The sequence below is a fragment of the Lolium rigidum genome, chromosome 7 (genome assembly GCF_022539505.1).
Source record: "Lolium rigidum isolate FL_2022 chromosome 7, APGP_CSIRO_Lrig_0.1, whole genome shotgun sequence".
Classification (NCBI taxonomy): Eukaryota; Viridiplantae; Streptophyta; class Magnoliopsida; order Poales; family Poaceae; genus Lolium; species Lolium rigidum.
In genome coordinates this window covers 6,184,179-6,195,549 of record NC_061514.1, presented here as the reverse complement: position 1 = coordinate 6,195,549, position 11,371 = coordinate 6,184,179, and the positions used below count along the sequence as shown (strand labels likewise).

The following is an 11,371-nucleotide window of genomic DNA, read 5'->3' as shown; positions in this document are numbered from 1 at the left end:
CATAAATTTGGTAGTGTGACTGTTCGGTTTGCTCCCGCAGAAGGTTTCCGGACACATGTAATATTGAATTTTTAATTGTCTTCGGTTGTAAACAATATTTATTCGGTTATGATTATCTACAAAATTTTGTAACATTGATTTTATTTCCCATTATCGAAAGTATGCAATTATTTTTATCTTTGTACATGCATGCTATGATGATTATAAGGAAATGCCTACTTCACAATATATAATGTCTTTCGCCATTTTTACAAAAGAACACCAGAGAATTAAGAACATCAGTATAAAATAAAAACATCAGTACGTTGCAAACATTAACAACTCCATCAAATACAAAGCTATAGTCGTCCCATTCATAATTAAGGAAATTTCATCGCCCTTTAGATAACTATGAAAGAACTACCCTTCCTGCCGCAACACATTCATGCACATGTTCACAGACATAAAATTACACAACAACTCATATGAATCTTTTAAAATATATGAAACAAAATGGCAGAAAAACTTACTTCGGATGAAATATGCATATTGGGTTTCTTCTGTTACGCCCTTCTTCTTGGCATGCCCCGCACACCTGCACCCTGCGTTCCTTGTGTCCTAGTGGTCTTCCATTTTTAGTCATTGGAGATTTCTGCGCTTCTTGCCTAGGTGCACCCTTAGTGGACACTTTCAAAGGATCACCAACAACAATATCGCATGGTCCACTAGCATCTTCATTTTCATGCACCGACCCGAGGGGACCATATGCTTTACCTTTAGCATACCCCTCTCTTCTAGAAATTATGCCATCAATGGTACTGTTCAGCAGATCATATTCCTCTGAATTATTTAATGCAATATGCATAGCACCGTGATACCTTAATATTCATCCTGCTGTATTTCATCCGCTCCTCTGCCCCGCACCAACCCCACCCAAACATGTCATCGGTGCGTCTAGCCGGCAACCCTAACCTGGCATTTTTTGTGAATCGTCGTAGAGCACAACATTGTGGAATTTCAGTAAATTTCAAGAAATGCAAGACATGCGATATGTGCTTGCAAGGGATCCCATTTCTAATCATCCTTTGACAAGCTGCACCTTATAATTTCGCCTCCTTGGGTCTATATTCCACGTAGAACCTGGTCCTTACATGATTCCTCCATGCCACAATGAAGATGTTTGAGTCTCCTGCCTGCATTTTTTCTAAGATCTCTATGCCGCCAATCTTTGAAAGCTCACCTTGAATAATATAGAACACAGCAGGAGTGAAGATTTTTGCAGCAACAACCTCTAGTTCTCTGAAATTAGTAATTGCCACTGGTGTAGTCTGTGAAGCCGTGCGATCGTCGTGGGCTTCGTTCTCACGGAGACGGACAGCTTGCGTTGTCGTAGTGCATAATCATATCAACAATTGTCATTTCCCCATCTAGGTGCGAGGTGCGGACAAGAGTTTAAACTTTCACTCCACTGGTTACTTTTCATACCCAGCCGTAATCCTTGAGAGAGATACGCCGCAGCCCAAAGTTTCCTCTTGGTGTACATCCTCTTCATCCATGTTCTGGTTTTTGGGGATTGCCATTTTCTCGTAAAATGCATGCCATCGCTCCTCAAATACTTGCTCGAGGTGGTGTAATACAAAAGAGTCCTGAACTCGTTCGATGACTTGTTAGGTAGATGCATCTCCATATTTTTTTCAATGTGGAAGCCGCAGATGCGATGCGACACACCGGATAATACTTCGCCGATTGCGCCGATCATCGCGGCATCCGCATCCGTGATTATCGCCTTTGGCTTCGTTGACACATCGCTTTGAGGAAAGTCTTTAGAAGCCAAACATATGTTTGTTCATTCTCGCTTGAAAGGATGGCACACCCAAAAACCGTTGTCCTACGGTGGTTGTTCAAGCCCACAAAAGGAACAAATGGCATCTTATATTTATTCATCTTGTATGTGCTATCAAACACCAAGCACATCTCCGTAGTCCCGGTAATCCCTACGTGATCGGGAATCACACCGAACATGTGCTTCGGACGGCCTTTTTCATCAACGTCATATTCATAGAAAAATTCAGTGGTCCCTCTTTTTCCTCTTTGCCATAATGCGGATGGCCGTGGTAGCGTCACCGTCGAAAAGCAGCCTCCTCCTCTCCCTAGAGCACATGTTGTACAAATCCTTTCTTGTGAATCCAACACCGGCAAATGAACCGGAGCCTGCAATGAATTTTCTCATAATGAGGTGCTTCCTGACCCCCATGGATCCCGATGATAATATCTCGCATCTTTGCGCGTCGTTGATCGTCCTATGGGACCGAAGAAACGGAGTCCGACATGGTTCAGCTCGGGTCATGGTTATGTTTGTCACGAAAATCTTCAACAACCCGTAAAACCAGCTTCTTCCATCAAACTTGACCACCAAACGTGCCTTGCGGCCGCAGCGAGACTCGGGTCTCGTGCCTATATACACGGCCTTCCGTGGTCGGTTGGTTTTTGGGACGTCTCGCCTTGTCCGGAACACACAAAACGCCTTAACCGAATTACTCCATCATCGAACCGCCTAACCCGGTCCAGCCGGACGCTCGAACCCATAATCTTTAGCATATCTATTGTAGAAAGAATATGCTGTCGTCTTCGAAATAAAAGTCATCTCTTTTATCATCCGAGTATAAATCCCGATCACTATCGGGATATTCATTGCAATTGCTACCTTTCCGTGGTTTCTCGAGCTGACTAGCGCTTGGCGTCGCCTGCAAGTAGAAAACGTAGGCATTAATTAAAACTATAAATTTATGTGTTCCAGACTATATGAGACTGATAAAAAAGAGATAACAACCTGGCTCATGTCAACGAATCCTCGAGAACCGATGCACCTTCCACATCATCAGTGTGGCCCGTGTCCAAGTCAGATTCACCGTAATAGTCGTACTCAAGCTGCGTGTCAAATTGTGCCTGAAATTTATTAATGCATTGCGAAATTTAGTAACCGTAAATTTTACAGTTGCCATCATTTCATGCATCATTTTATGTCATTGTATGAGTCACTACACATACCTCACTAGTATTTAGATCGTCTGTGTGTTCACCATGGTTCTCATCATTTTGATCGTCCGTGTGTTCACCATGGTTGTCATCATTATCAAATTCATCGTACGCAATCTGCATAAATTATGACATGAGGAACCATATATAATTTGATGATGCTTTGGATCTGTTGGTAATCAAAATGAAAAATAGTGGCTCACATCAAACTCGTCTTCGCTCCAGCCGGCTTCGTGCTGCAAATTTTCCTCCATTTCGAGTCATCGGAATTATAGCCGACGTACTCATTTTGTTCCTCAATCATACCGGATATAGAGTTCTCCATATTCCGTAGTATTGGACCATAATTAGAATTGAAAAACCGGCAGAATTGCGTCCTCTTACTATGCTACAAGATGAAGTCATGGTACCTCTAATTTTAAACCCTAGCGGGGAAGATGCCGAGCCGGTGGCGCGCCTTTCCAAGGTCGTCGATCTGCGGGGGGGCTTCGCGCGCGGTCGGCGGCGTCGAGATGCGAAACAACCACCGGCGGCGACGGACGTGCCTGCAACAACCGCCGACGGCCGGGCCGGCAACAACCGCTTGCGTTTAACCTAGCGACGGCGTGAAACAGCTCGATCAGATCTCCAGTGCCGATGAAAACGATGCATGCAATGGGAGCTAATCACGGTGATTAGCTTAGCACGTGGGACCCACCCACGTGGGGTCATCCGTATAGATACGCCCGTGCCCCGTATACCCATACGAGTCTTGCACTCGGGCTTGGATATGGGTTTCGGCGGGCAGCACAAAAAAAAAACAAAATCGGGACCACCGTACCCCTTCGGCGATAAGTCGCGAGTTTGGAGAGGGTGCGCACCGAAGCACACCTCGGGTTGTTCTCCCACATTTTTCGGGGCTTTTGAAATTCAGAAATTCACTTTTGATCTAGTGGTGCATATTTTCCTCCACCGGGAGAAACATTTTAAAATATTTAAAAACCTTAACAACAAAAATTGTCTGTACATCCCGATAATATATGTGAGCATGACCAAGTCTCACTGAAACAATATCTTTTGTGCCTTGTGAAAAATAAAAACATCTCGTGAAAAGCTTTTTAGCTTTGAATTTTGTCTTTTTACACACCACACAAAAAGTATCGGATTTTTTGTGAAACAAATTTGAGAGTACATAGAACAATGTGATGTATGTACAACATTATTTTGTCATAATTTTTAAACATTTCAAATTACATTTAAAACTAAAAAATCAGAGGCAAAACGCCTAAAAACAACGCAAGAGGTTCAAGGTGTGGCCGGTGGTCTCCCCAACATCAACTCCCTCTCCTCCCCCCCCCCACCAACCCACAATAAACAGTACGGCGGCGTGTGTCCTTCCACTTCCTTCCTTTGGATAGTGGTGTTGCTCTGGGAAAGTTGTATTTGCCACATCCATGGTTGCTTCTCCAGCTTTCGACCGGCGATGCGAATGCAGCTTGGTGTCTGACTCCCTCGTTGGCCTAGGTCGGTCTAGATTGTTCTGTCACTGAGGTGCATGGATCCGATTTTGGTTCCTAGGCGGATGGGCCTAGGACAGGCCTTCTAAATGGGTGTGATTGGCAAATCTTCGTCTTAAGTGGTGATACTTTCGATGAAGGTTGGGCCTAGTTTCGTCGAGCCACCGATGGTGGCCCCGTAGGCAACATCTCTTTGTTGGAGGTGTTGTCATTGTGTTCTTGTCTCCATATTCTAGTGTTTTGGGGAAACCCTTGTGGGCATCATTTTGTGGTTAGATCCGGCCACAGTGGACTAGTGGTCCATTCAGATGCTCGTCGATGGTGTGTGCAACACCGAATGAGCATGCGCGGGGACAACGCCATGAAAATGTTTTGGTAATCACCTCTTTGTGCAACATGTCCGTTGGTTCACCCTTGTCTGTTTGTGGTGTAGAGTCATAGCTCTGGCAGCAAGGCATAGTGGCTACATTGACCTGCGACTGGTAGATCCCATCGGTTAGTCTTAGCAGCATCGAATTTTTATAGTTCTCCATCATGGCCCACCCTTGGATCACAGGTTTTTTTTTCGAAACATGGTACAATTAAAGACGTTCACACATACGCGCACACACTCACCCATATGAACGCACACACACCCTACCCTATAAGCACCTCCAAGAGATTGCATCGAAGAACTGATCCAGCGGGTCTTGAGATTAACAAAGTCGCCACAAGCGCCTCGCTGTCGACGGGAACGTCGCCTCCCACTGAAGAAAATTCTGTCTTTATGAGACACCAAAGTGTTAAACCTAGGATTTGAATTCTGGAGGGCTAGGGGTGCCACTGTCCTCATAACCATCCAACCACGGGTTGGTTCTCCCCTTGATCCAAGGTTGCGTTGTGTGTTGTGGCTAGTTGTTTGTGTTGGAGAAACCAGACACCGGTTACCCTTAATAGAAGATTGGTACACTTAAGGTGATCTAAAAAATGTGCAGTGGAGTAAATGTATAACCTCAACACCACTATATACTAAATCATGTATAACTAGAGGGACGATGATGATGCTTGTGTTTTTCCCTGATTAATTGTGTGTGAGTCATATTTGTGTTGTGTGCTGGTTCGATCGGTCATGTTTGTACGATTTTCGTCAAGTTTTCCGTTAATTTACTATGTAATTATCAAATTGATTAATACATTAAGTCTTTTGTAGCCCCCGTTCAAGAAAAAAATTGAAGTAAATCTCTCTTGTAAAAACATACACTTTACATGATCTTGATGTGCACCCATTCACATATAAACCATTTGACTTCGTACAAAAGAAGATCAAATATTCAAATGAGCACTATCTCACTATCCTGAACTACACACTTTCACCGACTAATATAAGTGACCTGTGCCTTGGCTTTCTAACGCTCCAGTGTACAAGATCAGGAAACCAAAAGAACCGTCTGATGCTGATGCAGTCATGCAGATCAAAGTTCATCTGGATTTGCCGTGGACGCTAACCATCATCTGGTGGAACTGCCTTGCGTCGCAGGGGATCCTGAGGACGCCCTGCTGGCCGTACCCGAACTGCTGCGCGGCCATCTCCAGCAGCCCCTCCATGCACGGCTCCTTGAGCATGGCGACGTGCACCAGGACCCTCTCCTCCGTGCATCCCTCGTCGCCGTCGCCGACCAGCACTATCGGAACGTACCCCTTCGGTGTCCTCCCGCCGTCGCCTGCACCGGCGAGGACGAAGTACCGGCTCTGGACGGCGGCCTCGGTCGTGCTGTTCTTGCTTCTCCAGGCAGCCAGAGCCATTGTTGCTGAATTTGTGTGCCGCGTAGCTTGCTGGCTAGTGTGGTGAGGTTTGTGGCTTGATGATGGTCGATCGTCTGATGTACTGATGTCGTGGTGAATGGTGAACTGGTGATGTTCAAGGGAAGCATGCGATCTATGCTTTTATACTGTGAAATCAGAGGGGTTAATTAGGCGCCGATCAGCCGATGGTTTGGGAAACAACAAGCTGGGAAGAGGAGCTTGGAAAAGGGTTCAGATTGACAGACGTAGACTACGTGACAAGGCGTTTGATGGTGACTCGGAACGTGGACGATGGGGTCTGATTCTGATCCCGGCATCAGAGGCTAGTCAAATCCTTCGCAAAGGGTCCCTATCAAGAAAAATAGGGTAGAATTAGATTACGGGTTAATTTGCGGGGTCAGGACGACTTCATTTTCTAAAAAACAAGTAGAGTCTTGGCCTCTTAGGTACGTGTTACAGTACGATCAAGCACGGCCGAAGTCCACAACACTCAAATCTCTTCTCTCCTGCCAAAAGCCGCAAGAGCTAGCATACCTTCGTCCTTCGTGCATTCGCCTTTGGCGACTCCGTCATCGATACGGGCAACTACGTCGACGACGTTAATTTCACACCTTCCGTGCTAGATTGTGCATGCCAAATTCTAGCATGATCATGACCTTCTAGGAGCTGAATTTTGCCTGTGCACACATTGCCGAGTATAGTCCCAACTTCAGGGGTTTTAGTCACATTTCGATGGCTCCCTTAATATTAATGTATGTGCCAGGAAGTTTCTTCTGAATACTACTTTGTAAGAATGATCAAGACTCGTAAGTGGAAGATGATCTCGAATCGCTCTCTTTTCTTAACATGCCCAAGGTGGTGGAAACGTGTTCAAGGTTGGATCAATAACTTTCATGGTGCCTATGACTTGCTGCCTCGACAGGCAACTAGATCCCCCGAGAAAGTGCCCACAGAGACTGCGAGAAGGTAAACACTCGCTTAGAATTTCGGCTTGCATCAGTGGATTATCACATGTTCAAAGCCCAGGGTTTTTACACAAGGAAAAAAGGCAAATCGAGTCAGCTTTTGTAACAGGAGCAAATCTCCAGCAAAACAACCAAGTAAACACTGTCGGTATACCAGTACAATAAGAGGTAGGCACTATCATCGTTTCTGACTGGAAATAAAGCACCATGCTGGTACGGAAAGAAAGAAAGATCGAATTCACCACATAGAAAAGATGTACACATTACAGAACCTGTCAATCTGAATCTCCATGTTTTAGCGTTTCTCCCTTTTCTTTTCACGCTGCTTTTCCCATAGCGTGTTAACCCCCAGACCAGAGACATGTTAAGAGGTACATCAAGGAGCTACCATATGTGCCTTACAACCAAGCCCGCCTGACCGTATGTTTTTCTTGGACATGCCAAGTTGCCAACACAAATAAAAACTAAACCTGGGTCCTGCTTCCTCACTTGCCTCTTTTCAAATCATACACAACACAAGCATCTGCAGCTGTTTTCATCTGCAATCAGGAAAGGTACATCAATCAATATCAACTTTTTGAGCCTCATATCGAAGGATATCCATTAACACTGTCAGTATCATGAGAAATAACCCATTGTTCTAGCAGTATATATACCAACAACTACAGTCCACAAGTAAAAGACTGTTAGAGCCTAACGCAAAAGAATAACTCTAGGCATTTACTTCAGCAATAGCTGTTCTACATCTAGCAACAACATGGTTGCATCTAGCAAGTACAATAATGTTATAGCCGAATCGCAAAATAAAAGGCATTTTTTACTTAAGCAATAGCTGTTCAACATCTAACAATCTAGCAATGGCACGACTACAGTTTCATTAATACTGTCAGTATCATGAGGAATAACCCATTGTTCTAACAGTATACGTATCCTACAACTACAGTCCACAAGTAAAAGACTGTTAGAGCCTAACGCAAAAGAATAACTCTAGGCATTTACTTCAGCAATAGCTGTTCTACATCTAGCAACAACATGGTTGCATCCAGCAAGTACAATAATGTTATAGCCGAATCGCAAAATAAAAGGCATTTTTTACTTAAGCAATAGCTGTTCAACATCTAACCTGGATACATTCAGATGTGCAAATACCAGTTAGCTGCACTAAAGTTGTTACCTGGATGACGTTGATCACTTGTTTTAGGGCCCAACCGATTAGAGTTGAAATGAACACGAAGACAATAAGGGGACTTTCCTTCAGAATACCTCTGCACACCTGTAGCACACAGGAATGGCAGATCCTCAGCAACTTGCATGCTAACTGCTTGATTTAGAGAAGACAGCTATAGAGATTATGGCATCTTACACTGAGCAAGCTTGTATTCTTCTCATCAGCAAAGAGAAAGAGGATAATGTACAGAACCTGTAAGTTGAAAGCTTTGTAGGTAAGATGGAATATGTATATAGGAGACTAGGAGTTAGCTGGTCAGATGTGTAAATGAGTACTGGATATGCCAAGTGGCGTTTGGATGGACATATATGTTTGTTATATCAGTTTCATGTGCATAACTACAGATACACAATGGACTTGCTCATTTGATTGGTGTTGGTCACATAAAAATGGCATGTATCAAGGTATTAAATCACATATGTATGCATGCTATGCCCCATCTATCACTCAGCTCACCCAACCAAATACCATCCCAAACAGTACTCATGTTGTATTTCCTTAATCCGTGTTAATCATGCAAGCTGTTTTAAGTGTGAACAGCCATATACCTCAGAGGCAACACAGCAGAAGGCCATGAATGGCCGATATCCGTAATAGAATTTCAGAAGCCCATTCTCTGTGTGCTTCACATCTTTGTGGCTAGCCTTGCCTGATAAGAAAGAACTGGTACAGAAATTATATGTCAACAGATGGTTAGCAATTGATGTACAAATCAGTAGATATAGGAAACGAAATAGAACATAAGAAACTCTTGGACAACTAGCACATAATGTATGCAGCATATACCATCACATAATACTTACACAATTAGCATAGTTGGTGTTTGTATTTATTATCTTCCTTTTCTGTTTTACGAGACAGGATTGGGTACCAGGAGAACACAAGTCAATGGGACAAGTTGTGCAAAATTGGTGGAGAAAACTAACCTGTGCATTTGAAACCAGTGGCTTGAAATGTCTAACCCAAGTAACAGTATGAAAACCAAGCCAGGTCTGAAAAGAAAATTGCACTTTCAAGGGACAATGTGGTATACAAGGAAATTAATGCAGGTACCGATATTCGATATACAATGATTGAAGTGCTTTGAGCTCTACTTTTATATACCTGTAAAACTGTGAGAGAAGCGCCAATAAACAAGCAGTGCTAACCCTGAAGTAGATCAATATAAGAAATGAAACTATTTCATGCTGCAGAATATTTGCACCTGGCCTATACAGCTTTAAATGGTTTATTCAAGGAGTACCTATCTGTTACCATGTCCAACACAGCTCCAAATGTTGATGCTGATACATGGAATAGGATAAAGAGGTCAGATAGCATCAAAAAGTTACCTATTATATTATATACAGGTAAATTAAATGACAAAAATCTCATTCAAACAGGGCATGAACAGATTTTGCTGTGGTAATTATTTGCAATTTACTTCTGCAAAGTTAGGTAAAGTGTAAACGCCAAAGTTTCAACATACAAAAAGGCCGCAAAATCACTCTTCTCTGCACGGCAGGCTACGTCACTAAACATACAAGGGATGCAACTTGTTACCTTGATTGAACTTCCGGGCAAACCAACCATCCAAGCCATCACAGAAGAAGCTGATATTTTACAGAGATGTTAGAATCATAGAGATAAAATAGTTGAATAAGATCATGAACACAGCTGATCTTAGCTAGATTTATGGGACTTGCCTGAAGAAGTACAGGATAGCAAAGAGTGTCCTGTTGGAATAGCACACAGCAAATGCGATGAAATTCATGATGATCCTGAGGTATCCTGCAAAATAAAAGTTATCATAAGTTAACATGTACGCTTTAAATCCAGATGCCAGCAACAATTTTACGTGCAAAACATTACAAACTTCCAAATATTTAGTGGCATGCATTCTTTTATGTTAATTTTACTATTATATGATTTTACTTCCTTTTAGTTGCTAACATTTCCCCACCATGCTACTTAGTACAAAATGGTGATGATGGTGCAAGTAGAAATGACACGTCTGATGTAGATATTAGAACTTAGATTAAAGAGGGGGACACGCAATGGTAGCAAGGCGATAGCATTTGGAGTCGCAAATGACATGACAGAATCTTCCAGCAAAGTTAAATGTGGACATGAGGAGTTATATAATCAGCATAGTAAATTAGTAATGGGAATTATTCTAAAATGGCAGTTGAACACTAGTTATGATCAATAACAGAGTGACAAACTGATATGTAAACAATCAATCATCCAGAGGTTTACCAATGAGATTAGGGATGTACAGGTACACCGACGGTGCCTTTTTAGCTGCTGGCTGCGCCATTGAAGCCAGGAGGTACCAGCTGCTAGAAGACTGGCAGTTCCTTGAATGAGAGGAGTATCCTTCTCTGGATTCCTGTAAATTCATTGCATCATTTCGCAGACTGATCGAGCAATACCCTCTCACGCACAATGTAATAGTAAGATATCTCCAGGTAAAAAATATGCTGCCACTACATATTGACATCGCTGACCATAGATAGCTACGGAATTCGTTTCACACCGTCGTGAAACCCTCGCCTCGATCAATCGATCCAGATCGGGGCTCGACCCTGAATTCGCTGTTCGATTCACTACCAGCACAGAAAAAGAAACAGGAACAACGTACCGCGGGTACCGGTGAGACCGCGGTCACCAGCGCCACCCGACCGCGTCGTCGCCGCCGCCGCTGGACCACCGAGGTGCCGCAACCGATGCCGTCGTCGAGGGAGAGCGGCGCGGCGGGAGGGACGCGGCTGGCGGCGGGGCGGGGCCTCGGGAGGAGCAGGAGGCGGCGCGCTGGGCGGAGCCGAGGCGGGGCGGGCGGCGGTGGGAGGAGGAGGAGCACGGTGGAAGCGGCCAGGTTGGGGTCGAGACTCGGGACGGGACGG

General features: G+C 44.0%; 1 protein-coding gene across 1 annotated transcript; it reads right to left on the bottom strand.

Annotated features, from left to right (window-relative positions):
* Positions 1-7,476: 7,476 nt before the first annotated feature.
* Positions 7,477-10,852, bottom strand: LOC124677669 (probable CDP-diacylglycerol--inositol 3-phosphatidyltransferase 2). Its single transcript, XM_047213632.1, has 10 exons — positions 10,725-10,852; positions 10,172-10,256; positions 10,029-10,078; positions 9,730-9,769; positions 9,591-9,635; positions 9,413-9,478; positions 9,035-9,149; positions 8,622-8,678; positions 8,433-8,531; positions 7,477-7,797 (listed from the first exon to the last, which is right to left on the bottom strand). Exons 1-10 carry the CDS (start codon positions 10,783-10,785, stop codon positions 7,744-7,746), a joined length of 672 nt encoding a protein of 223 aa, XP_047069588.1. The 5' UTR covers positions 10,786-10,852; the 3' UTR covers positions 7,477-7,743.
* Between the last annotated feature and the right edge of the window lie 519 nt (positions 10,853-11,371).